Source organism: Carassius gibelio, chromosome B15 (genome assembly GCF_023724105.1).
Source record: "Carassius gibelio isolate Cgi1373 ecotype wild population from Czech Republic chromosome B15, carGib1.2-hapl.c, whole genome shotgun sequence".
NCBI lineage: Eukaryota > Metazoa > Chordata > Actinopteri > Cypriniformes > Cyprinidae > Carassius > Carassius gibelio.
In genome coordinates, this window is record NC_068410.1 from 26,968,241 (window position 1) to 26,993,886 (window position 25,646).

At 36.3% G+C, this 25,646-nt stretch overlaps 1 protein-coding gene and 1 pseudogene across 3 annotated transcripts in view; both read left to right on the forward strand.

Moving 5' to 3' along the window:
• The window catches only part of pik3cb (phosphatidylinositol-4,5-bisphosphate 3-kinase, catalytic subunit beta), a 62,740-nt gene extending 56,237 nt beyond the window's left edge, over window positions 1–6,503 (forward strand). For all 3 annotated transcript variants that reach the window (XM_052576117.1, XM_052576119.1, XM_052576118.1), the window contains exons 19-24: window positions 63–141; window positions 1,207–1,374; window positions 2,024–2,147; window positions 2,310–2,455; window positions 2,590–2,722; window positions 4,709–6,503. In XM_052576117.1, the coding sequence (XP_052432077.1) occupies window positions 63–141; window positions 1,207–1,374; window positions 2,024–2,147; window positions 2,310–2,455; window positions 2,590–2,722; window positions 4,709–4,840 (782 nt within the window). In that variant the 3' untranslated portion in view covers window positions 4,841–6,503. The remainder of the gene's footprint in view (window positions 1–62; window positions 142–1,206; window positions 1,375–2,023; window positions 2,148–2,309; window positions 2,456–2,589; window positions 2,723–4,708) is intronic.
• Window positions 6,504–6,630: 127 nt separating this feature from the next.
• LOC127972535 (period circadian protein homolog 2-like) overlaps window positions 6,631–25,646 on the forward strand; it is a 61,428-nt pseudogene continuing 42,412 nt past the window's right edge.

Here is a 25,646-nt window from a genome sequence, read left to right on the forward strand (position 1 = left end):
CAAAGACAAAACACTGTCAAAAGATCAGATTAAATAAACATTTTAATATCTGCCTTTCTCAGACCTGCGGCAGGACATGTTGACTTTACAGATCTTGAGGTTGATGGATCTGCTATGGAAGGAGGCTAACCTGGACCTCAGGTAAAGTGTGTGTGTCAGTGTAACAATCTGTGTATGTATGTTTGTGAGTGCTGAGTGAATTAGATTCAGTTGTGGTTAAGGATGGGGATGTTAAGTTATTTGAGAAGAGGCAGTCATATTCAACATTTTCTTCTCCACTGAATATTATCAGAATCAGAATCAGAATCAGAAAGAGCTTTATTGCCAAGTATGTTTGCGCATACAAGGAATTTGTTTTAGTGACATAAACTTCCAGTACACAGAGACACCAACACACAGACAAAAAAAAAAAAAAAAAAAAAAAAAAGGTAGTCAAATAAATAAGTGTATAAACAATTGTGCTATAAATGATAATGGAATAGGATTGAAAAAGATGCAGGGATGTACTAGGATGGAGGGGTAACAAATAAATATAAGGATGTTGCACTTGTTTGCATAAGCATAAGTGGGGAACATTTAACTGTTCATGAGGTAGATTGCCTGGGGGAAGAAACTGTTCTTGTGCCTTGCTGTTCTGGTATTTGCGGCTCTGAGACGCCGGCCAGATGGCAAAAGTTCAAAAATGGGGTGACTTGGATGTGAGGGATCCAGAGTGAATTATTTAATTGAATAGGCTTTTGGGCACAAGCCAATCAAAATATTTTGCCCCTTTTCCATTACTTCACACTTAATATTCAGAATATTTTTTCCTCGGTCAATGAAACTAGATTTGGAAGCACACTACAGATGTCTTTGCATTACATTTATAAACCTAACAATTCAATTATTGTACTTGAATGCTTGTTGACATCAGAAACAATGCCATATATGATGGGCAGAGTTGGAAAATAATTAGCAAAGATGCCACCAAACTGAACAAAAATGCCAGACAAATTCAAAATAAAGGAGCAAAAAATGCTTCTGCATGATTGAACAAAATTTAGTACGGCTCTCAATATAAAAAAAATTAATGAAAATTGTCCATTTGCGGAATTGTATTTAGATCTGTGCACACTGCATCACATATTTTTATGCAATGTTTTTTCAAATATATATATATATATATATATATAATTATTATATTTTTTCTTCATAAATGTCTTGTAGAATTGTGCCATATGGTTGCTTGGCGACAGGAGATCACTCTGGTCTGATTGAGGTTGTGTCATCAGCTGATACCATTGCGAACATCCAAAAAACAAGCAGCAACATGGCCGCCGCTGCCGCCTTCAATAAAGATGCTCTTCTGAACTGGCTTAAAGACAAGAACTCTGGGTGAGTTAGACATGTAGTAGACTATGATGTCTCACATTAACCGTTTTTGATTATTTGAATAGATTAGTTATCTGTTTTTCAGTATTTTGGGGAATTTAGTAAATATTGTGTAAAACTTTGTTACAATTTTGTGTTTAATTTGCCATCATAACATTGTAAATATGCATGCAAATTGTAATGGAAATCATTTTTTAACAATAATGACCTCTGAATCTTTTTGATTAGCAGCCTTCATGTGGTTTTCATCTCTTATTGTGAATTTCAGTATTACTAAAGATAATTTATTTTGAATGGTAAAGCTTTTGATGTTGCATAATAATCTTACCTAGCTCTAGCATCCCAGCAGTTTTTGGCAATACGAAATATAATAATATTATTATTATATATTAAATATAGTTTGAGCCAAAACTAATTTGTGATGTGATGTGTTGATTAATTACTTAATTACCAGCATTATTGTTGACTTGATTGCACAGATACTATTTAAACTGAACTGAGCTGGATGATGACATAATTGAATTCAACGATGAACTGCCTTTTTGCTTCATTGAAACACCGTTTTCCTATTTGATGCTGTTCAGTTGCTTTGTTACAATCTATATTGTTAAAAGTGCTGTATAAATAAAGGTGACTTGTCTTGACTCGACAGAGATGCTTTGGAAAAAGCCATTGAGGAGTTCACTCTGTCGTGTGCTGGTTATTGTGTTGCCACCTACGTCTTGGGCATTGGTGATCGGCATAGTGACAACATCATGGTTCGCAGTACAGGGCAGGTAAGTTGGAAAATTGTTTCATACTTGAAACCACATGAACATACTTTTTCCAGAAGATATATGTTGCTCGAAAATGGCACTCTTAATTATTCTTTCACGGTCTTCTGTTGATTAAAATATTGTGTGTGTTTGTGTGTGTGTGTGTGTGTGTGTGTGATTCAGCTCTTCCACATAGACTTCGGCCATATCCTAGGAAACTTCAAGTCCAAGTTTGGGATCAAGCGTGAACGTGTTCCTTTCATCCTCACACATGACTTCATCCACGTGATTCAACAGGGAAAAACAGGCAACACAGAGAAATTTGGAAAGTTAGTGGAAAAAAAGACTTTTTGTGTTTCATATTATCTCACTCACTCTAAATGCATAATTTGTACATTTCAGTTTTTCATTATTTCTAATGATATAGGATTCTAATTTAATAGTGCTTTGTATTTGTGTATAGTTTTAGGCAATACTGTGAGGAGGCGTATCTGATTCTGAGAAAGAATGGAAATCTGTTCATCACACTCTTTGCTCTGATGCTCACTGCAGGCTTGCCAGAGCTTACTTCTGTCAAAGATATCCAATATTTAAAGGTAAAGACATGCCCAGTGCAACAGGAAAATGGGAATTTGAATTTAGTTAATTCTGAGATTAAGTGAAACCATATGAAGTTTATCTTCCATACTGCAAAGCCTATTCTGTTCTATGAAATGGTAAATAAAATGTATTGGGGCTGTCAAGCTCCAAAATGACTGAAAATCCCCATAAAAATAATCTAAACATACTTGTCCAGGTCATATCATGGAACATATTTGAGGAATGAGGTACAGAAATTTAACCAGTTCACTGAAAACCTTTTCTTGACAAACCACAACAGTCAGTAAATTAATAGCTAATTTTTAATATGCCAAAAAATTAATATAAAGAGTAGACCATACTGTACATAAACTGTATATTGGTGGTTAACTTTACAGTAATGATGGTACTTTTTTTGGTCATCTTCAAACTTGACCATGTTGCCTAGAATTATAGTAAAGTAAACATCTATCTCAAGCATTTAAACATTATATTTGTATATTAATTGGAAAAAAAAAATGTCATAGGGATTTTATTTTGCATTCAATGCATGTTGAAAGCAATTACACTTGTATTAGATGCTGCATCTGAAAAAAACTTCTTCTTTTTTTGTCTTTACTCTCTCTTTTGTATATTAAATTATACTTGTTGTATTTAGACGTTGATTAGAGCCATTTCTACCTATGTCAACTCCGCTTCATCCTGCTATTAGAAATATGATGATTTAATTTGTTGAATGCACTAATATCTCTCCATCATATGCTGTATTGCAAGTAAAAATATGTACTCTGTCTTTATAATTATTTATTTACATGACTCCAGTGCAGCCACCTAAGAAATGGTTTACCTCTTTAAAATAGAGGAGTTAATGCAGATTTTATTTTAAAAATTATGAATCCTTCAATACCCCTGAAAACACGTCAAAAGACCCAGACTTAATTATCAACAAATAACTACTTACTAATCTTAGCTATCTCAGTTATTAATAAACAATACTATTTAATATAGTTTATGATTACTGTTACTTATAAAACAAAATTAAGTTAAATCAAATCAAAGAAACAATAAAAGATTGGACCATAGAACAACCACCACTTTTAGAACCCATCAAAAACATTAGTAAGCAGTATAATTACATTTCATCACTGCAGATCAGAAATTCTGAAAACTACTCTACAGAAATACATTCAACATTACTAATACAAACATGCAACTGATCCAGTATAAAATCTTACACATTTAAAACAACACAAGATATTTAAAATGGCACTAGCAACTTGCACTCAAGACAAATGCATTTATTGCAAGATCACTGCAAGCTTATTCATGCCTCATATACTGTGTGTGTGTGTGTGTGTGTGTGTGTGTGTGTGTGAAAAAACCTTGCAGTGCTTAATGTGCCTCAGCAAAACAGTTAATCGTAAATACATGATTTCCCATATTACTAGAATACCATCTTGTTTTTATGTATTCATTGAAATATAAATTTTTCTCCTCCTCTCATTTTCTCTCACTTCCACCTTTAATGAGATTTATTGTTATTATTATCGTCTCTTACTGAGATCTACTCTACTCCACCTTTGCTGGCAGGGAGTTAGGAGGGAGAAGAGAGTGGAAAGAAAAGGGGATGAAGAAGATAGTAGGAGGCAAAGAAACAATTTTCTTTGTAAAAAAATAATAATAATAATAATAATAAAAAATAATAATAATAATTAAAATTAAATAATAATACTTATGCCCGAATCACGAAAATACTTAAAATTGCCCTGTCAGTTATAAATAATATGCTACTATGTTGAGCCGAACCTTTGTTTATATACCTGTCATATGTCTCTATTTGTTTATGTTTTGAGTTAGTGTTCTGCAAAAAAGGGACAGCGAACACAATGAAACCATTATAACATCAGTTTAGGTTAATGAAAAGCTGTGTTAAATGTGATTGTTTAAAAAATAAAATAACTTCATATACATAATGACATCAGCTGTATGTTTATGTCTTTCAGGACTCTCTGGCATTGGGTAAAACTGATGAGGAGGCCCTCAAACAGTTTCGGCAAAAGTTCGATGAAGCCCTGCGAGAGAGTTGGACCACCAAAGTCAACTGGATGGCCCACATTGTGGCTCACCCTTCATAAACCAAGGGAAACATATGCATAAAGCACTATTAAGTGCAGCAAAACAGTGATATAAAACTTATTTATGAGATTATGAAATCGATGGACAAATTGCATGGATCTAAATGATCTTTAAAGAGCTGGAGTCTGCAGGAATAAACAAAAGACTTGTAATCTTCTACGCTTTCTTTATTCTGTTGAATATCAACTGCCTCTGACCACAGGAGAGCCATAGAAAACCCTCACTTGACATCGGATATAATTGCCTTATACAAGGTAACAAGAGAAAATTTGAGCTTTTTCTTCCTCCACTGAAATGTCAAACAATAAGTAACTCCAGCACATCCTTCTAGAGAGAAACGGGAGTCCTTAAAACACGGCGCAACAATGCAAGTTTTGGCCATCCAGAAAGAAGATGTTTATTGTATAACCATGTTAACATTTTGGGACTCAGACTTTTGAGAATGGACAAATCAAAGCACAAGCTTAGAGAAAGTGCATCTTATCATACCAAAAGGTAAACGTGTGCCTAACTGCACAAGAAACTTTTTTTTAATTGTATGTGCCAGACTACTTTATTAAGAGGAATGGTCTTAAAACACTGGAATCATGTTATAGGTATAAATATTTGAATGTTGTAATAGTGAAGCACTGTTCCTATATACCACAGTACTACTTTATATATAACAGAAATGGCTGTAATATAAAAAAACAAATGGGATGGCCTCACACACAGATATTCAATAAGGATCACTTTGAACAAACTCTGTGTAGACGAAGGACCTTCCTTTCCTCTCTGTGTTGAGAAAAACTCATGTAGTTTGTTCTTTGGTGCTAGCCATAAACATAAAACATCCCGCATTTATACATACGCAAGCACAGCATTGTAGCCAAACCCGTTGTTTAGTGGTTTAGACCATGAAAACTGCTCATTTTTGGTGCCTGTTATTAAAAGAGTAATTTACAAATTTATATGGGCTTACCATATGCCTGCATATCAAAATACACAATTTCAACCACCTGTTTACTCAGAATATCTGCACAAATGGCTCAAGAGGACCAAAAAGGGGAGGTCTAACTGTCATGACAGCTACTGTGTACTGACAGCTCAGGCAGTTGTAATTACTGATTAATGCCTATATTGTAAAGTACAGAGAGTGATTATCAATGTGTGTTTTACTACACATAACATGCTGTCTCTAGTGCTGCTTCTCTTTTTGGCTTTGTGTCTAGGGATGTATCAATGCACTGAGCATGTTATTTTTACACTGAATATCTATATGTTTGAATGGGAAGAAAGTATGTACTGTGATAAAATTAGATTATTAGGAGCAATGAAAAGATTCTAGGACCAAAATTCCAGAGAATTATGCATTAATTTCCAGTGCTGTTATGGTATAAGAGAGTTAGATTTGTGCCTATGAAATAAAATTCATTTTACACTAGAACAGGTTATATTCGAATGTCCATTTGCCTTATACTCTTTATGCTATATTAGAAGATGTCCTGATGCCTTGGTGCAATAAGCAAATGTAAAAGTGCTACTGTAAACATATTTTGAGTGTGTGTGCTCATGCTGCTGTATGTTACACTGATGACCTTTGATTTCACTTAAACTTTTAATACAGGCTTTGCTCTGTCTTGCCCATTTTATAGAAATACTATTAAAGGTGTTTTCATTAAACTCCCCTTTATAATTTTAATTTGATTTAGAAAAAAAAAAAAACATTTAAGTTCAAAACCATTTAGAGTTTGGTCAAAAAATAAAAGACACTTAGATTAAACCACTGCAGTTAAAGATAATTTCTATAATTTCCGATCCTTTTTGAAACTTTTGGACCCCATCGACAGCATGAGGGTAAGTATATGATTTTTGAGTGAATGGAGTTGTTCTAAGTACAGACAAACCAGTATATCTACTATATATGAGACAACCTGTTGATATGTTTATTTACACAGACCTGCACAAAAGTGTGAGAAGAAAAAAAAAAGTATTTTGTTTGACGTGAGATTGGAAATGCCATTTTTAATAATATATAAAGAACAATTTAATAATTTATATTTTTTTTGATCAGTCATGTCCACACAGTTCATGATCCTCATGAAAAATTACCCTTACATCCTCTGAAGCTTTATCTAAATCAAACCCTGATTATTGCTTTAAAGAGAAAACATGAAAAAAGTTTGAATACTTTTTATATACACTACTGTATACAGCAGTGGTTCTCGGCTCCATGGACTGGACTGACTGTCAGATATGAGAGATAGAGGGTCTGTCCAAAATTGTCCCCTATCTCCATAAATACACTCTTTAAAAAGATGGTCCTTTAAAGGTTCTTTACATGTAGAAACCGTTCTATGTAGAACCATAGCATACTGAAGAACCCTTTTAATGCTGAAATGGTTCTTTCTGTCAGAGTTAGGGTTCTTTATTCCCGCCCTTTTGTTTTTCAAATCTGTAACTGTCAAAGCATTTCATTAGTTTCCGGAGTTCAGTGATGCAACTACACAGACTGTCAACACACTCGAAGCAGGTAAATTATTTCATTTTTAAATGTAAATAAAAACGTTTCTTTAAAATTGTATCTGGTTATCAAACAAGCATGTTCTTTTCTTTTCTGTTTTGATTACATATAAGTGTGAGCAGCTCTGGCTGATGATAATCCTCTTCTCCGCTGAGTAAGTAACGGAGACATTGAATTTATAATCCATATTGTTATAATTTTAAATAATTATTTATTACTAACAGAGGCTTCACTCTAATAAAAGATGGCTCATTAGGCCCAATTATTTTCTGGACTTCAGCTATCCAACAACACAGACTGTCAACACACTCTAAGCAGGTAAATTATTTATTTCTTAAAATGGCTATAATTTTTAACTTTCATATTGTAAATGGTTTCTTACAAATAATGTATTTTTCTCTTTTCAGTTTAAGAGAACATGTAAGCGTGTCCAGCCACTTTTAGTTAAGGATCCTTCTCTCCACCACTAAGTAACAAAAATATTTAATTTAAGGTCCCTTTTTCTTTTTAAACAAATGGAAGAAGACACATTGTAACTCTGAACTCAGTTGTGTATTTCAGATGCGGTCACATCTTACAACCCCTTAGTCTGCAGAGAGATACGGCCACTCAATCACACAAAAATACACTTAATGATTGACTTACAGGCATCATAGAGGATTATAAAAATACATTATTTCATTGGAAATTGTTCTTCATTTCACTATTTAGAGTTTCTATTTTGTTTTACTTCTTTTCTTATAGGGCACATTTTGAAAGTGAAAAAAAAAAAGTGACATGACATACAGCCAAGTATGGTGACCCATACTCAAAATTCATGCTCTGCATTCAACCCATCTAAAGTGCACACACACACACATACACACTGTGAACACACACCCGGAGCAGTGGGCAGCCATTTATGCTGCGGTGCCCAGGGAGCAGTTGGGAGTTCGGTGCCTTGCTCAAGGGCACCTCAGTCGTGGTATTGCTGGCCCGAGACTCAAACCCACAACCTTAGGGTTAGGAATCAAACTCTCTAACCATTAGGCCACAACTTCCCCCTATTTTGAGAGGACAGCCATATGTAGTCTGCCATAGTGGACATTATCAAATGCACTCAATCAACCACATAATGCACTGCAATAACGAGTGTACACTCAACGCCTAGAGAATGCCCATAATGCACTGTGAGGTTCGTGCTGAATAAATTCCCAAGTCACGCCAGAGGATGGCACCTGCAGCTGAATCATCCATTTATCTATTTTCCAAACCGCTGGTCCAAAGTGGGTTTGGCGTAATACAGCATCCTACAGGTATCCATTTCTTTTTAATTATTAAATTGTTTAATTAAGGTTTATACATTCTAGTTTCCACGACAGAGTTCAATATAAGATTTTTCTTAACTACCTAGTTAATAGAAAATGTGAAGACCATTGGCTACCCTGGACTGGAGATAAGAACCACTGGTATACAGTATACAATCCTCGTCTTGGAGAACAAACCCACCTTATTCAACTTATCAAGGTCTTCAGGTTTACTGGTAAACTAAAGGTAGGTGTCTTGAAGCAGGTTAGAGTTAAACTGTAGGACTGTGGTCCTCCAGGCTGGGTTATGCACCTTAAATAAGCTGCAGACCTATCATAGAATTCAACAAAACCGTAATCAGCACAAGGAGAGTAAACTGAATGAACTGAATCTTACTGGGTCTTTCTGAATTGCTTATAGCAATAATGTAAATGTGATGAGGGATGGAGGAAAAATGTGCAAGTATGGGGCATTTATCTTTAAAGTGAAACAAGGCCTTAGTCCAGTGACTCACTGCAACAGCTTTATCACATCGTACTTTATAAGTATGATTGTTTTTAAAGTATAATATCGTAAACTGAAAAGTTGTAATTACTTGTTGATGGGGATGGTCTGCCTGGAAGCAGCTTGAGTCATCTTTAGATACATTATCTAATTTAATTATCACATTATATTATTAATATATTTAGATTTTCACAGAATGCTAAAGAAAGGATGTTCATCCTAATGATCCATCATTTGAATATTACAGTCCTGAATATTCATAACTGAAAATCTAAAATGGATAATACATTTTTCTTAATATTGCAATTGACCAAATTGTGTTGATAGGAAGTGACTGTACCAATAAATTAGAAAGTGATGATGAGGTGAGAGATAAATTAGGGTGGAGATGAGTGTTTTGAGTGTGTCTAAACTTTTATACTAATTAATTTGATGTTTTACGTTTTACTGTCACTATTAGTATATTCTTCTGTCCCTGTTGATGTCTATGCACGTCACTGTCTGCAACCAAATCCTCTCACACAGATAGTTCTTTGAAATGGTTAGGCAGTCATCCACAATAATCCATAATCGGGTGTTTGCATTTCATTCGGTCAAACATGGGACACAGCAATCCTTGTATATGACGTGTGAATCAGAGGGTGTCACACTGTTACAATAGTGAACATAAGCCTAAACTACGAAATCGCTTAACAGTGGACGTGTATCAGGACACGGTACCATTAAAATCAAAATCAGGTTAATCAAAGAGTTATGTCTAATAAAAAACGCAACATACAACGAACGTAATTTTGTAGTTACCACTGTCTAAAAATGAAGCATGCAGCGGAACCAAATGTATTTAAATACATTAAACCATTTTTAAAAGAGTAATGTTTTCTTGGTTTGTCCTCAACGTCATTATATGTGCACTGATAATAATAGTTTTAATGTAATTCCTCAGTACATTTAGCCTAAATGCAAGCTCTATGAAAGACAAAGGCCAACGAATGTTTTCACATGGGACGTCTTGCATTCCCATGGCAAAAAAAGTGCACCTCAAAAAAAAAAAAAAAAACGTAAAAAATAGTAACTGACAAAATATAATTTTTGTCAGCACTTTAAGTTTTGATTGACTGGAACTATATCCAATGGATGTTTGCTTAGTATGTATTATGTTAATTTTTTTCAGCAGCACAACTAAAGATTTTAATTCAAGTTGCATGTTTGTTTAGGGTTTAATATATGTATACGTTAAAATAAATTTGTGGTGACTGCCCTCAAAATTGTTTTTTTGTAATTTAGTTGGTGAAACTAGACTATTTCAAGTATCTATCAGAAACATTAGTCCGTGTGAGTCCGGTGTGTGCATCCAACTGCATTTCCCATATGATGGATGCTTGAACAGTAATCTATGGTTTCTATATATTGTAATGCCAAGCAGAGGGAGCCCTCTCCCGAGTACTGACTGTGATCCGCTCCCTCTGCTTCACCTGTACTTCCTGTTTGTGACATATATAAGCATGGCCGCAACCACTATCATGTTGCGAAGTATTGCCAGCCTGTCTGCCTTACCGAGCATTTTTCCCATTGCCATAGTTTGTCTTATTGTGTATGATCTTTGCCTGGTTTCCTCGTCTCTGCCTTTGGATTTGCCCACTGTCTTGTTGTTTGGATTGGACTGCCTATCTGTGTATGATTCACTGCCTTCTACGATTACGATTCTCTGCCTACTGTTTGGATTTGTCTGCTGTGGATGTTGTTAAACTGCACATGGATTCTAACGCCGCCTCCACGTCATTACATATATATCAATTAATAATTAATAATTAATTAATAATCCAATACATACTGAAAAACACCTAAAAACTACATTTGCAAATATTTGAAACAAATAGCTTTTTAAGTTTTCAGGGAATATGAAAATGTATTTAACAAAATGGTCTCATTATGTAATTATAAAAACTTATATCATATCTAATATATAAATTCTATCATATCTCTACAATATCTTTATCACTTGTATGAAAACTACAGATTCTGAACAAATCACTCACAATAAAGCATGAAAAATAAAGGCATTGTGACTAAATGACTTAATAATTTTGGAATAACTTTCTAGCAGCACTACGTAAATTACTAAAGTTATGAGGGTCTGTATCACCATGACATTAGTTTTAACTAAGAAATTAAAAACGTGCTCATCATAAAATATGCACATTTAAGTCGTTGTATGCATGAATTGCATTTTTTATGTATTTTTTTATACATTTATAGATCCAGACAAAAAATCAACACTGTCATTGTCTCGCATTGACTCAACAAATAAAAATTATTTTGGGTGAAAATAAAGAGCATTAATTCATTAACCATATCTTACTAATTGTTTTCACAGCTACAACATGTAACCGGGTCAGGGGACCTTTGACCTGAAATGTAAGGCTTGACCTGGTCCATGTCAGGTGAGACAGAGCCAAAGCATTACATGTACAGCGGTGAGTCTGAGTCCTCGTGTGGCTCAATGTCTCACCTGCATCGCATGGGCGGGCCATCTGAATGGAGTGACAGCAGTCGCGACCCACCCACTTCTATGAGGTCTCAAACACAGATGCATGAGGACATGGAAATGAGGGGAAGTGGCACTGAATCTCACAGTAACGAGTCCCGCAGTAATGAGTCACATGGTAATGAGTCTGTGGGGAGTTCCAGAGGAAATGGAAAAGATTCTGCAATCATGACATCATCAGGGAGTAACAAGAGGTGAGGGGATACAAGACGTGTATCAATGTCAATGTGTAAAATAATACAGTTGATTGTTGAGATGCAAGATGGTACCAGTTGCATTTGTATTAACTGAGAGTGCGAGTCTGTGGTGTGATATGAGGGACGTGAAAGTAAGTTTATTTGACTATGACATATTTGATATCATTGTTCTAGATAAGACTCAAGGAATCTATCAAGACGAGTAAATATTGAGAAGCTATTGGACTTTTTTTTTTTTTTTTTTTTTTAGTTATAATGTTTGCCCAAAACTTTTTCAGTAGCTTCAGTTTATAGTGACACATACAGATATGTAATGCTACACTGTGACAGTAAAAAAGAAAGCACTTTTTAAGTCTAAACTCTAAATGACCAACAGGCAACATTTAGAAATTGGGTATCGTTCAACTCTGTATGTAGCACTGAATCTTCAGGGACTGTCTCATGTTTTTTGTCCAAACCATTCAAAAGTTATAAGAAAAAAGCCATTTCTCATATGTCCTGACCACTTGAAACTGTGCAGGTTCCCTCAGGTTATGGTTATCAAAAACACCAAGTTTAGTTTGAATGGCCAAAAGCATTACGGTCAGCAATATAACCTCACAGCCATTTTGGCATTCTCTTAGGTCATTCGCTCACATGATATTTGAGAGTGGTTTGACTAAATAACTTTGTATTGGCATGGTCTGAAGAAGATATGATTAGTTTTTAATGAAAATCAGAGCAACGGTCTAGAATATTTTTGAGAAAAAATAATCAAAGTTATTAGCATAAACCTGAGTGTAATTTTTGGACAGGTGGTAGCATTATCAGTTTTGAGATTTTAGTTAAGTGGTTAAAGGGATACTCCACCCCAAAATGAAAATTTTGTCATTAATCCCTTACCCCCATGTCGTTCCAAACCCATAAAAGCGTTCATCTTCAGAACAGAATTTAAGATATTTTGATTGAAAACCAAGGGCTTGTGACTGTCCCATAGACTGTCAAGTAAAATACACTGTCAAGGTCCAGAAAAGTATGAAAAGCATCATCAGAATACTCCATCTGCCATCAGTGGGTTAACTGTAACGTTATGAAGCAACAAGAATTATTTTTGTATGAGAAGAAAACAAAAATGACTATATTTAACAATTCGTCTTATCTGTCTCTCCCCACATCATCGTATCTTCTGTGTCAACCGCGCCACAATATGTAAATACACATAGAAAACAGCGCATCCTTCTCGTACAAAAAAAAAAAAAAAAAAAAATGTATTCTTGTTGTTTCATAATGTTAGGGTTTAACCACTGATGGCAGATAAACTTTTGTGGCAATGCTTTAAATACTTTTCTGGACCTTGGCAGTGTATTTTACTTGGCAGTATATGGGACAGTCAAAAACCTTCTGGTTTCCTCCAAAATATCTTAAATTGTTTTCCGAAGATGAACAAAGCTTTTAAAATGTAATTATTATTGTTGTTGTTGATGTTGTTATCATGCATCCACTTAAACCAAAGTGAGTGAATCCTTGAGTTTCAAGTTCCTAAGTTTGTATTCGACAAGAGTGATCAATAAATTCCCCATAACAAATTAGATGCTGATATTTGATTCTGCAACATTTATTTAATAATAAGAAATAAGTATTTTGAAGCATAATAATCACACTAGGCATCAAGGGAATAACCTGTTTGGGTACAGAGTAGCATCCTTAGTCCTTTCTGGCTGGTATGCTGGCCTCTGTAGGCAAAATTCAATTGATCATGTTTGTTATCAAAACAACAAAATATATAATATTTATATATTAATTTTAGACCCTCTGGCTTAAAAGGGTGACTTTGCAAACAATTTAAGACTTTTAATACTAACATTTACAGGAATTAAATAACTATAAAAAAAAAGTTTTAATTTCTGAAATTGAACATTTCTTGAAAAAGCATCAGTAAGCACTATATTAGAGCCTGCCAACACTGGCAGCCTAATATAAAATAAAGCATTAAGTAGGATCTTGATAATATCTCCTCGTCTAGGATTCTTCAGTCACTTTATGTCTTTTTTACTTACATTTGTTGTTCTCTTCACCTCTTATATTTCCTCTGTAGCTCAAACTTTCAAAGTTTTTCCCCTCCAAGTAGCAACAATGCATTCAGCTTGGTCAGTTCAGAGCAAGATAACCCATCATCCAGTGGCTGCATGTAACAAAACTACAGGCATTAAAGGGGTAGTTCACCCCAAAATTATGTCATTAATAACTCACCCTCATGTCGTTCCAAACCAGTAAGACCTCCATTTATCTTCAGAACACAGTTTAAGATATTTTAGATTTAGTCCGAGAGGTTTCTGTCCCTCCATTGAAACTGTATGTACGGTCTACTCTCCATGTCCAGAAAGGTAAGAAAAACGTCATCAAAGTAGTCCATGTGACATCAGAGGGTCAGTTAGAATATTTTGAAGCATCGAAAATACATTTTGGTCCAAAAATAGCAAAAACTATGACTTTATTCAGCATTGTCTTCTCTTCCGGGTCTGTTTCGAGAGATGATGTTTTTCTTACCTTTCTGGACATGGACAGTAGACCGTACACACAGTTTCAATGGAGGGACTGAGAGCTCTTGGACTAAATCTAAAATATCTTAAACTGTGTTCTGAAGATAAATGGAGGTCTTACTGGTTTGGAACGACATGAGGGTGAGTTATCAATGACATAATTTTCATTTTTGGGTGAACTATCCCTTTAAATAACTATAATACAGTTGTATCATATAATGAAGTCAATCAGCTCCTCTTTTTGAAAGTACTGATTTGGTTAGTTAGAAAATGTTTTACACTGAAACCCTTTCTAAGCAAAACAGTAAGTACAATAGGATTAATACTAGTATCATCATGCATGTTGTCTCTGCAGTAGTGAACAGTCAGCAAAGGCTAAGACTCAGAAGGGGCTTTTTAAGACCTTAAAAGAGCTGAAATATCACCTCCCTCCTGAAAAACGATGTAAAGGCCCGGCAAACACACTTCACACACTCAGATATGCCCTGCGCTGCGTCAAAGAAGTTAAAGGTCAGACAACCACAATCACAATAATATATATTTGCATATTTCTATATTGATATTGTGTAAGGCTTGCATTTTTGTCCTTTGTTTTTGCAGCCAATGAAGAATACTACCAGATGCTTATGATCAATGACAGTCAGGACAAGTCTGGACGTGTCCTCATATACTATTGAAGAAATCAACCATATTACCTCAGAATATACCCTCAAAAATGCTGTAAGTGGAATATACAAACACAGCCTTGGCTTAAACTGCCTTAACCCTCTGGGGTTCTTCGGTCATTAATGACCTGAAATATATATTTTTTTTTAATGTTAAAAATCGTAGCTTCATCGGAATGGTCCGAAACTTGGTGACTTTATTGGTACTTGGTATATGAACACCCAAAAAACTGGATTTGAAAAGTCCAGAATTCACACACACACGTATACACACAAAAACACACGCACACACACACAAATGAAAGTGTGTCATTGCAAAAGCTAATTTTGGGTAATGTTTGAAATAAAAGCAGTTATTCATCAATGTAAGAAATAAAGTGCACAGCAATGAAAGCATGAGGCTGTAAGCCATCAAGATTGCAAAATAGACACACACACACACACACATACACACAGACATAGGGAAATTTGAGGCTGGTGAAACTGTAACAGAGAAATGTGAGAATATGTGAAATAAAATCAATGGATCAAATAAAGGGGAGACATTGGATCCAAAATGCAAAAGTCACACACCATGTCTCTCTCTTGAACACACACACAAGGAAATACTAGACTGGTGAGCCTGTAATAGAGAAATATGAGAATATGTGAAATAAAATCAATGAATAAAATAAAGGGGAGACATTGGGTCTCTCTAATAAAAGGTTAATAAAAATATGTTATGATTGAAATAATGTCATTTTTTTATTAAGTTAGGATTAAAACAATGGGTAACAAAATGCTTTCCATTTGTTCTATTTCTAGTGCAATGTTCAGGTTTGACTGTATTATAAAGCAAAACTGGCACTTGAAATTACCATTTAAACCAACCAAAAAAAAAAAAAAACTTGACAAAAATAGTCTTTGAGAATCTGTGATTATATATTAAAATCCACAACCTGAAATAAATAGGCAAATATGTGCAAAAATCACTAGAATTCACAAGCCTTTCTACAGAGAGCTGTATTCTCTATAGTGGTAAAAATGTGCTATTGCATGATAAAAATGCTTAATTTGTCCACCAGATGGCACCAATCTAATTTCAAAAATTGTTTTCTATAGGCCTTGGCTGTACTTTAAAATAAAATACAGAATTAAAGAAAAGAAAAAATTACATATATATATATATATATATATATATATGTGTGTGTGTGTGTGTGTGTGTGTGTGTGTGTGTGTGTGTGTGTGTGTGTGTGTGTGTGTGTAATGTATATGCTGATTCATTTGACCCCCAATGGGTCAAATTCAGATCAATCCAATGGGGTCACTGTTAAATGATTGTTCATCCTTGAAATGTTAACTCAGAGTTGTCTTTGTAATGTTAGCAGCTGTAAAAACCTTCTGAGGGCTGTATTCATCTGTAGAACACTCAGTCTCAGTAGTGTCCCTTGAGTTTTGCAGAGTGTCTCCATGGTTTTTACCTGTGGTTGAGCTCAGCATGTGAGCATGGTACAGTGAGTCAATCTAGGCCTTTATGATTTGTTCAGTTTACTTGTCATTCCTTTATGGAGAAACTCTGCTCCTTGTGGCACCTTCTCTAGGAAGAAAGTCTGACCCATCTTCATCTGTGCAGACTACAGGTGAAGGTATACTCCTTGCTTACACGCGAATTTGTTTGAAAGCGGATCTGAAAAGCATCTTAGTGGCCATTCAATGACTGATTTCTGATCAACTTAACATCATCACCCATGGAGTAAGATTGCAAGTTAACATAAGAACTATGAAACAAAAGAGAAATCGAATTAATTTATGTGAGCAAGTGTGAGTGTCTTTCAAGGTCACATATGGTAGAGTGGTTCCATGTAAGCAGTATTTATACCTAAATGTAGGTATTCTTGGTTTTAATGTCAGCAAGTGCAGCAAGAGGTCAGTATAACTTAAACATTAATGTAGAAGTGTGCATCAAAAACAAGCCTAATTATGAAGGTATATATAATAATCACACTGTTCATTCAAGAATCTTCCAATGCAAGCCATTTGTAGATCTAAGGTTTCTAAGAAGTGACTAAGAACATGATTAAGAATTTTTCTAGAAAAAGAAATCTAGTAACGTGTGTGTGTGTGTCACATTCACATCATATTCTTCCATGTAATGCCATGCTTCTAATGTTCATTATAAATTGATTTATAATATAATTATATTATATTAAAATGGTATACATTAAAATAATATTAGGTCTGGTCTCTGGAGAGTCTTTGGAATAATGTAGAAATGTAGTCAGTTTGTTCATCTTGGAGAAGACCTTGTGATTTGGCCCTGTAGTCACAGTTGTACACACATGTACATGTATAACAACTAGTCTTTCTTAAAGCCAATGAGAGACTCTTAAGTTGTTAACAAAACTAAAGAATTTAGGGGTGATTTTCGATTCAAATCTAACTCTTGCGCCTCATAAAACCTCCTTTTTCATATTAGAAATAAGAAGGGAATGACTACCACAGTAGAGCTTCAAATTTGGAGAGATAAAAAAGTACTGTATCAGTTTAGGCTTTTAGACAACAATCATATGATCCTCAACAATGGTGACAATCATTTGATAGTGCAGTGCATGATGGGAGTTTTTACAATGTTGTTGCCCAACATGCATTAAAACATGGACATTTTGGGACTTCCGGTATGGCGTCGTGGAGAGTGGCAGCGTAAATTGAGAGCTCCCAGACAAGTCGGTTATACTCCCCAGTTTAAATTAATTTTACACTGTGTAATTGATTAACAAAGATGGAGGGGGAGAAACAACGAAAAGCTAGAGGCAAATCATCCCAAAGACCTGAGAAAAATGAGAGACAAACGACGGAAAATGACGACGAGTGCAATGCTGGCGAACAAGAGGCCGCAGATACAATGCAAGTTTGCGTCAGTGCTATATATTCTAAAATTAAGGCTATGCGATCTGACGTGAAGATAGAACTAAACAACTTTCAAGAGGCTTTAACCAGAGATTGGAAAACTGACTTGGGAAGCCTGAAAACGGACATTAATCTTAAACTGGACGAAATCGCCAAAGATTTGAAAGACACGGTGAATAGAGTGGAGGAAGCCGAACACCGAGTTGTGGATTTGGAAGAGTACCGAGGCTAGGGACGTGCTTCTACAAACCCTTGACATTCAACAAAAAATGCAAACTAAGCTAACAGATCTTGAAGCAAGATCGCGGCGAAACAATATACGCCTATACGGAATCCCGGAGGAGGCCGAAGGAGACAACATACACGAGTTTGTTGAAAGTTTTATCAAGACGGAATTGTCACTCTCCAATCCTGACCTTGGGATACAGCGCTGTCACAGGGCGCTCGGCCCCAAGCCACCGCCAAATGCGAATCCTCGATCGGTTGTCATTTACTTTCTTGAATATAGGATTAAAGAACTAGTCCTCCGTTCAGCATGGAAAAAGAGGGAAGTTTACTTGAAAGGGAGACGAGTGTACTTTGACCAGGATTACCCCGCGGAGACCCAAAAGAAGAGGAAGGCATACACTCCTGTAAGGAAACTACTCAAAGAAAAAGGTCTCCGTTTCCAGACACCGCCTCCAGCCAAACTTCGGGTATTTTTTGAAGACGGACCCATTGTATATAATAGTCCAGCGGAAGCGATGGAGGACCTTAAAAAGAAAGGATTGACCACGGCCAGCATCAAAGTTGATGACGCCACCGCATCGGCTTCAATGGAGAAGCTGAGTAAAATCTCATGGGAAATAGCGGGCGCAAAACCACGACGCGAAAGAGAGGGACATCAGGAGAGAGCACGGAAAAGACTTCAGGATTTCCGCCGGGACACCGGAGAAGCTGTTTGACTCTCACTCAGGGAAGATTACCAGTAGAACTGTCATAGCCAAAATCAATATTACTAAAATAGCAGGTAAATATAACAAAGCTAATTTTCATACAAGAGTTCTGTAAGATTATTCCAATATTTGTTCATGCCCAACGATTTGATTTTGGAGTGAGTTAGTTTTATTAATGGTTGATTTATGTTATAGCTTGACAGACTCATAAATGAATAACGGTAATGTCTGGGAGTTGAGGGGAAAGCGTGCACTGATTTATATCGTCAGTTAGCACAGGGGAGGCCCTTCAATAATCGAAGATTTTCCTTTCCAGATAGAAGTTACTTTAAAAGGAACTTTGACTATGGAAGTTACTGTTTTTATTGATTGTTCATTTTTTATTTTTATTACTTTTCTATTCTGCGTTACTTGTGTTACAATGTTAAGGTCATGTAGGGGTAACAATTTGATAGTATACCTGATGATAAATGTCACAACAAGAATATAGAATTATTTCACTTAATGTTAATGGGTTGCAAAATCCTATCAAACGAAGTAAACTTATAACTAAGATGAAAAGAGAGAACCAACATATTATTTTTTGGCAGGAGACTCACTTAGAACAAACTGAACATGAAAAACTGAAAAGGTTAGGATTTAGAAACACTTTTTATTCGTCTTACACTAAAGGACATGCTAGAGGAGTTGCAATATTGATATCGAATAAGGTGACTTTCCAGGTCTCCAGCCAAATAGCTGACAAAGAAGGACGTTATATTCTGGTTAAAGGGATCCTTGATTCAAAAGAAGTAACATTATTTAACGTTTACAGACCACCAGGACAGGATAAATTACTAATTAAGAAAATATTTGAGTTAATAATCTCTGAAGTGTCAGGGACACTTATATGTGGAGGGGACTGGAATGTACAGTTGCATCCTACCCTAGACTCTTCAAATCCAACAAAAAAGATAAATTGTGAATCCTCGTATGTTAAAAAAATGCTTAAGGAAACTGGCATGATTGACATATGGAGGGAACTCCACCCATCTGTGAGACAGTTTACCTTTTTCTCCCACCCTCACACAGTCTATTCAAGGGTTGATTATTTTTTCATGCTCCACTCAGACAGGCATAGAATTATAGGCTGTGATATAGGAACTAGGGATGTTTCAGATCATGCAGGAGTGTATTTAAGACTCCATTTGGATGTTCAATTCAAAAACACCATATGGAGATTGAACACTAGTCTTTTAAATGAGCCCCAATGCATGGAATATATTAAAAAGGAAATTAAGGATTACATTGAATTTAATAATAATGAAGAAATGTCACCAAGTGTTCTATGGGATGCCGCTAAGGCAGTGTTAAGAGGAAAACTTTTAAAGTGGTCCTCAAGGAAAAAAAAAGAAATGCAGAAGGTACTGACCGATTTATTAAGCACACTAAAAACACTGGAACAAAAACATATTGAATTAAAAAAACCTCAAATTCTTGAAGAAATAAAAGTAATAAAACATCAAATAAATAAGATACTGGATAATCAAGTAGAGACTAAACTTAAATATATCAAACAGAGTTATTATGAGAATGGACCCAGAGCTAAAAAAATGTTAGCATGGAAACTACGTAAACAGCAAACGGACAGGTCAGTTTTCAAAATTAAAAATCCAGAATCCAATGTAATGTGCTATAAACCGGAAGAGATACTAAGGTCATTTGAAATGTATTATAAAAAATTATATTCCCAACCAGAAGCAGCAGACCCTTCTATTATTGAACATTTTCTGGAATCTATAGACTTACCATCAGTAGGACGAACACAAAACAAACTGTTAACACAAGAAATTACAGAAGCAGAAATTGATGGGGCCATATCAAATTTAAAGACGAATAAAGTACCGGGGCGGATGGGTATCCAGCAGAGTGGTACAAAACATTTAAGGAATTATTAAAACCTATGCTCTTAAAATGTTTTAACCATGTTCTTAAAGGGGGAGAGACACCAATATCATGGAAACAAGCTATTATATCAGTAATACCAAAAGCTGGAAAAGATAAGACGGAGTGTGGGTCATACAGACCCATTTCTGTTTTAAATATAGATTACAGATTATATGCTTCGATAATTGCAAAAAGATTAGAAAATATAATTCCTGAACTGATTGATACTGACCAAACAGGATTTGTGAAAAACAGACAGACACAAGATAATGTAAGACGAGCATTATTTCTGATTGATAGCATGAGCAAAAATAATTCAAAATCTTTGGTAATTAGCCTCGATGCCGAAAAGGCTTTCGACTCCGTGCGATGGGAGTTTTTGTATCTGGTATTGCAACGTTTTGGTTTCAGTAAAGAGGTTATTGGATGTCTTAAACAACTATATCATTTACAGACAGCTCAAATTAAAATAAATGGTAATGTCTCTAGTTCAATTACATTGGAACGGGGATGTCGCCAGGGATGCCCATTAAGTCCCATACTTTTCGCACTGTTTATAGAGCCACTGGCTCAAGCAATTAGAGAAAATTTAGATATATCAGGATTCCAATTTAAAGGAAATGAACATAAAATATGTTTATATGCGGATGATATTCTTATGACAATCTCCGACCCAGACTCCAGTTTACCTAAACTTATGTCATGCCTTGAACAGTTTGGGTGGTACTCAGGATACAGGTTAAATTTGGACAAAACTCAGACCCTCGCATTTAATTATTCACCACAGGAGAACATACGTAATAAATATAATTTTAAGTGGAAAACTAATAGTATTAAATATTTAGGAGTTATTATACCAAATAATAATAATAATAATAGATTTTATTTATAATGCACTTTTCATTGGGGGAATCTCAAAGTGCTACAATAAAATAACAAGATCATAAACATCACAGATTACTAAAACATGACAGCTCAGCAATTATATGCTTTCCTAAATAAAAAAGTCTTTAGGTTTGCTTTAAAAGTGTCCAGTCTCTGTGTGACTCGCAACTGGACAGGAAGATGGTTCCAAAGCTGTGGGGCTGCAGAGCAAAAAGCTCGACCCCCCATAGTACAAAGCTTGGTGAAAGGAACTTGAAGGAGCATGCTTCCTGATGATCTGAGGGTACGATTTGAAAGTTGCAAATTTAACAAATCTTTGAGATATGATGGTGCCTGGCCGAAAATACATTTGTGAGTTAACAAAATGATTTTGTATTCAATCCGGGTAGAAACAGGGAGCCAATGGAGTGATTTCAGAATGGGGGTGATATGTTCAAATTTCCTTACTTTCATTAGGATTCTAGCCGCGCTGTTTTGGATGTACTGCAACTTTTGTATGTCCTTAGCAGGAATCCCAACAAAAAGTCCATTACAGTAGTCCAGCCTTGAGGAGATAAAGGCATGGACAAGTTTCTCTGCATCTGGAAGAGTTAACAGGGGGCGGAGTTTGGAAATTTTTCGTAGCTGATAAAATGATGTCTTACACAGATGTTTTATGTGGCCGCTGTAGGTCAACTGTGCATCAAGCTGAACCCCCAAATTTGTGACTGAGGAGGAGAGAGTAATAATCTTGCCATCAAAGAGGAACTGAGATATAGGAAAAGAACGAATCTGATGGGGGGTACCAACAAGGAGTCCCTCAGTTTTACTACTATTTAACTGTAAAAAATTTCCATTCATCCATGCCTTTATCTCCTCAAGGCATGCGGTGAGGTGAGAGATGGCTTCTGAGGGGTTAGGGACAGTTTTGATATAAAGCTGCGTGTCATCAGCATAGCAATGGAAGGACAGCCCATGTCTGCTGATGACGTGCCCGAGAGGTAACATATAGATGGTAAAAAGGATGGGACCAAGAACTGACCCCTGCGGAACACCACATGTAACGGTGGACAGCCTGGACTTACATCCTCCCAACATAACACATTCAGTTCTGCCAGACAGGTAGGACTGGAACCACTGCAGTGCAGTCCCCGAGAGTCCAACTGTATGATGGAGTCGATCCAGGAGAATAGTATGGTCCACTGTGTCGAAGGCCGCAGACAAATCCAACAGAATAAGCAGTGATGGCGATCCTGCATCAGCTGTCATCAGTAGGTCATTTGTCACCCTGAGCAGTGCTGTTTCCGTGCTGTGGGCTGAGCGAAAGCCTGACTGGAACTTCTCAAACAGATTATTACGTCTAAGATGGTTCTGAAGTTGGGAAGCAACTGTTTTTTCCAGGACCTTTGACAAAAAAGTCAGGTTTGAGATAGGTCTGTAGCTTGCAAGCTCCTCTGGGTCTAATGAGGGCTTCTTCAAGATAACTGTTAGCTGTTATTCTTCGGATAACAGCTGCTTTAAGAGAGGGTGGAACATGACCAGTTTGTAATGAAAGATTAACTAACTTTGTAATGATTGGACTGACAATAGGAAAATATGACTTAAGCAGAACTGTCGGAATAGGGTCCAATATGCAGGATGTTGATTTCATTCCTCGCAGAATTTCATCAATCTGGCTGCTTGAGAACTCAGTAAAATATGGGAGAGATGGCAAACTCCCAATTAAAGGATTTAAGGCAGGTGAAGGTGGGGGATATGATCCAGGCATTAAGGAGCGGATGTTGCTGATTTTTGATCTAAAAAAGTCAATAAAATTATTACAGCGCTCCTTAGTCACTTCAGTGGAAGAAGGCTTTTGTGGTTCCAAAAAATGGCTAATTGTGGCAAACAACTGCTTAGAATTACCTGTATTTTTATTGATTTGATTTGAATAAAATTGACAACGTGCGTCTTTCAGGGACTTAAAATAGGTCCTTTGATGGTCACGAAATGCAAGCTTATGGACAGTGAGTCCCGATTTCCTATAATGACGCTCCAAGGCACGGCCTGCCATTTTCATTCTACGTAGTTCTTGTGTATACCAGGGAGCAGAGCATACAAAAGTAACTTCACGTGTCTTAATAGGAGCGTGGAGGTCAAAAACACTGCTCAAAGATGCATTATAGTGGTCCACCAGTTCGTCTACAGTTGAGATGGCTGGACAAGAAATTTGTTTGAGGTCTGCAGTCATAGAGTTTTGGTCAATGTGTTTCCAGTTCCGGAAGGACATTTGACGCTTGAGTCTTGTGGTAGGCAATTGAAATGTGAAAGCCATAGAGACCACCTTGTGATCAGACACACCCAGATCATAAACATCTAAACTCTTAATAGGGACAGAGTCAGTAATAACGAGATCTAAAGTGTGCCCCCTAGTGTGTGTTGGGGCCTTCACATGTTGCTGGAGACCCAGACAATCAAGCAGACTCAAAAACTCTCTTGACAGCTGGCAAGAGGGGTTATCCACATGAATATTTACATCACCAATAATAACAATGTTGGATGACACTGAACAAAGTGATGTAAGTAAGTCATGTATTTCCGTAAGAAATAAAGAGTGTGATTTGGACGGTATATGAGCAACACTGTCATTGAATGAGGAGGTTTGCATTTAAAGGCTAAGCATTCCATGGAAATAAAGTCAGGCAGTGGCAGGGGAGAAAGTTTCAATTCAGCCCGATGGATGACGGCCAAACCACCCCCTCGACCAGACCTGCAGGCTTTTTCCAGGTAGCAGTAGCCCTGGGGGCAGGCTTCATTAAGCCCTGAATAATCCCCTGGTTTGTGCCAAGTTTCGACCAGGCACATAAAATCCAGCTTTTTATCCAATATATGATCATAGATTAGAAGAGATTTATTTGTAAGAGATTGTGTATTAAATAATTCCATAGTGGCGGAAGACAGATCTTTTGGTCCAAGTCTCTGTAAGCTCTGCAATACACTGTAATCCACTCCATGATTTCTATTTCGCCCAGCACTAGCGGCTCTCAGAGGAAAAAGAGGCGGGTGGTTGCTACAATGTCCAATAACGCCAGAGCTCTGATGACGTCCCACAGGTGCGACACGTGCAGTCGTTGACCAGATGGAAGGAATTGAAGCAGCATTATGCTGGCGGTAAACAAACTTATTGCGGGAACTTCTATGGACATACCGGGGTCGACGGAGAAGTCCGAGCTGTTTTATGACAGGAATGCAGGGTGGAGGTAACCACTGGTTGTAACTCAGCAGCTGCGAGATGGAATATTTGACGATAATGCTGGACGCCATTAGAATTTGCCCAACATTAACATTGATCATTCAGCCGATGCTCGTTGTCACAGTTTGGTCAGCAGACAAGGTGATACAATCCACAGCCAAATCAGACATAAATCCATCCAAATGTTGACCAGTCAGCCAAGCACCGTAACAATCTTAGCAGTTGTAGCTTCGCTAAGCTAAGTGATATACTCGCAAAATAATTTTAAAACTGCGATTTTAAAACTAATAAAACAAGTTTTTTTTTTAAAATAAAGCAAATAAAACAAATAAATACTAGGGCAGAGGTGGAGAAGCGGCGAACAAACAAACGCCTGCGTCCTCTCCCACTTCCAGATGATATGAGCATGATTACAAACATCAAATGTGACAGAAATATATAATCTAAATTATGAACCCATGACAAAAGAATTGAAAGTAGATTTGGACAGGTGGATGCCCCTAACCCTCGGTTTATATAATCAAATTGAAATTATTAGAATGAACGTTTTACCGCGATTATTGTTTCTATTTCAATCACTGTCTGTAGAGATTCCGAAAAAAACAGTTTAATAACTGGAATCGAATGATTTCTAGATTCATATGGAAAAATTTGAAGCCTAGGGTCAGACTTAAAACACTACAGTTATCAAAGGAAAGAGGAGGACTGTCCCTTCCCTATTTGGAGGATTATTATAAAGCAG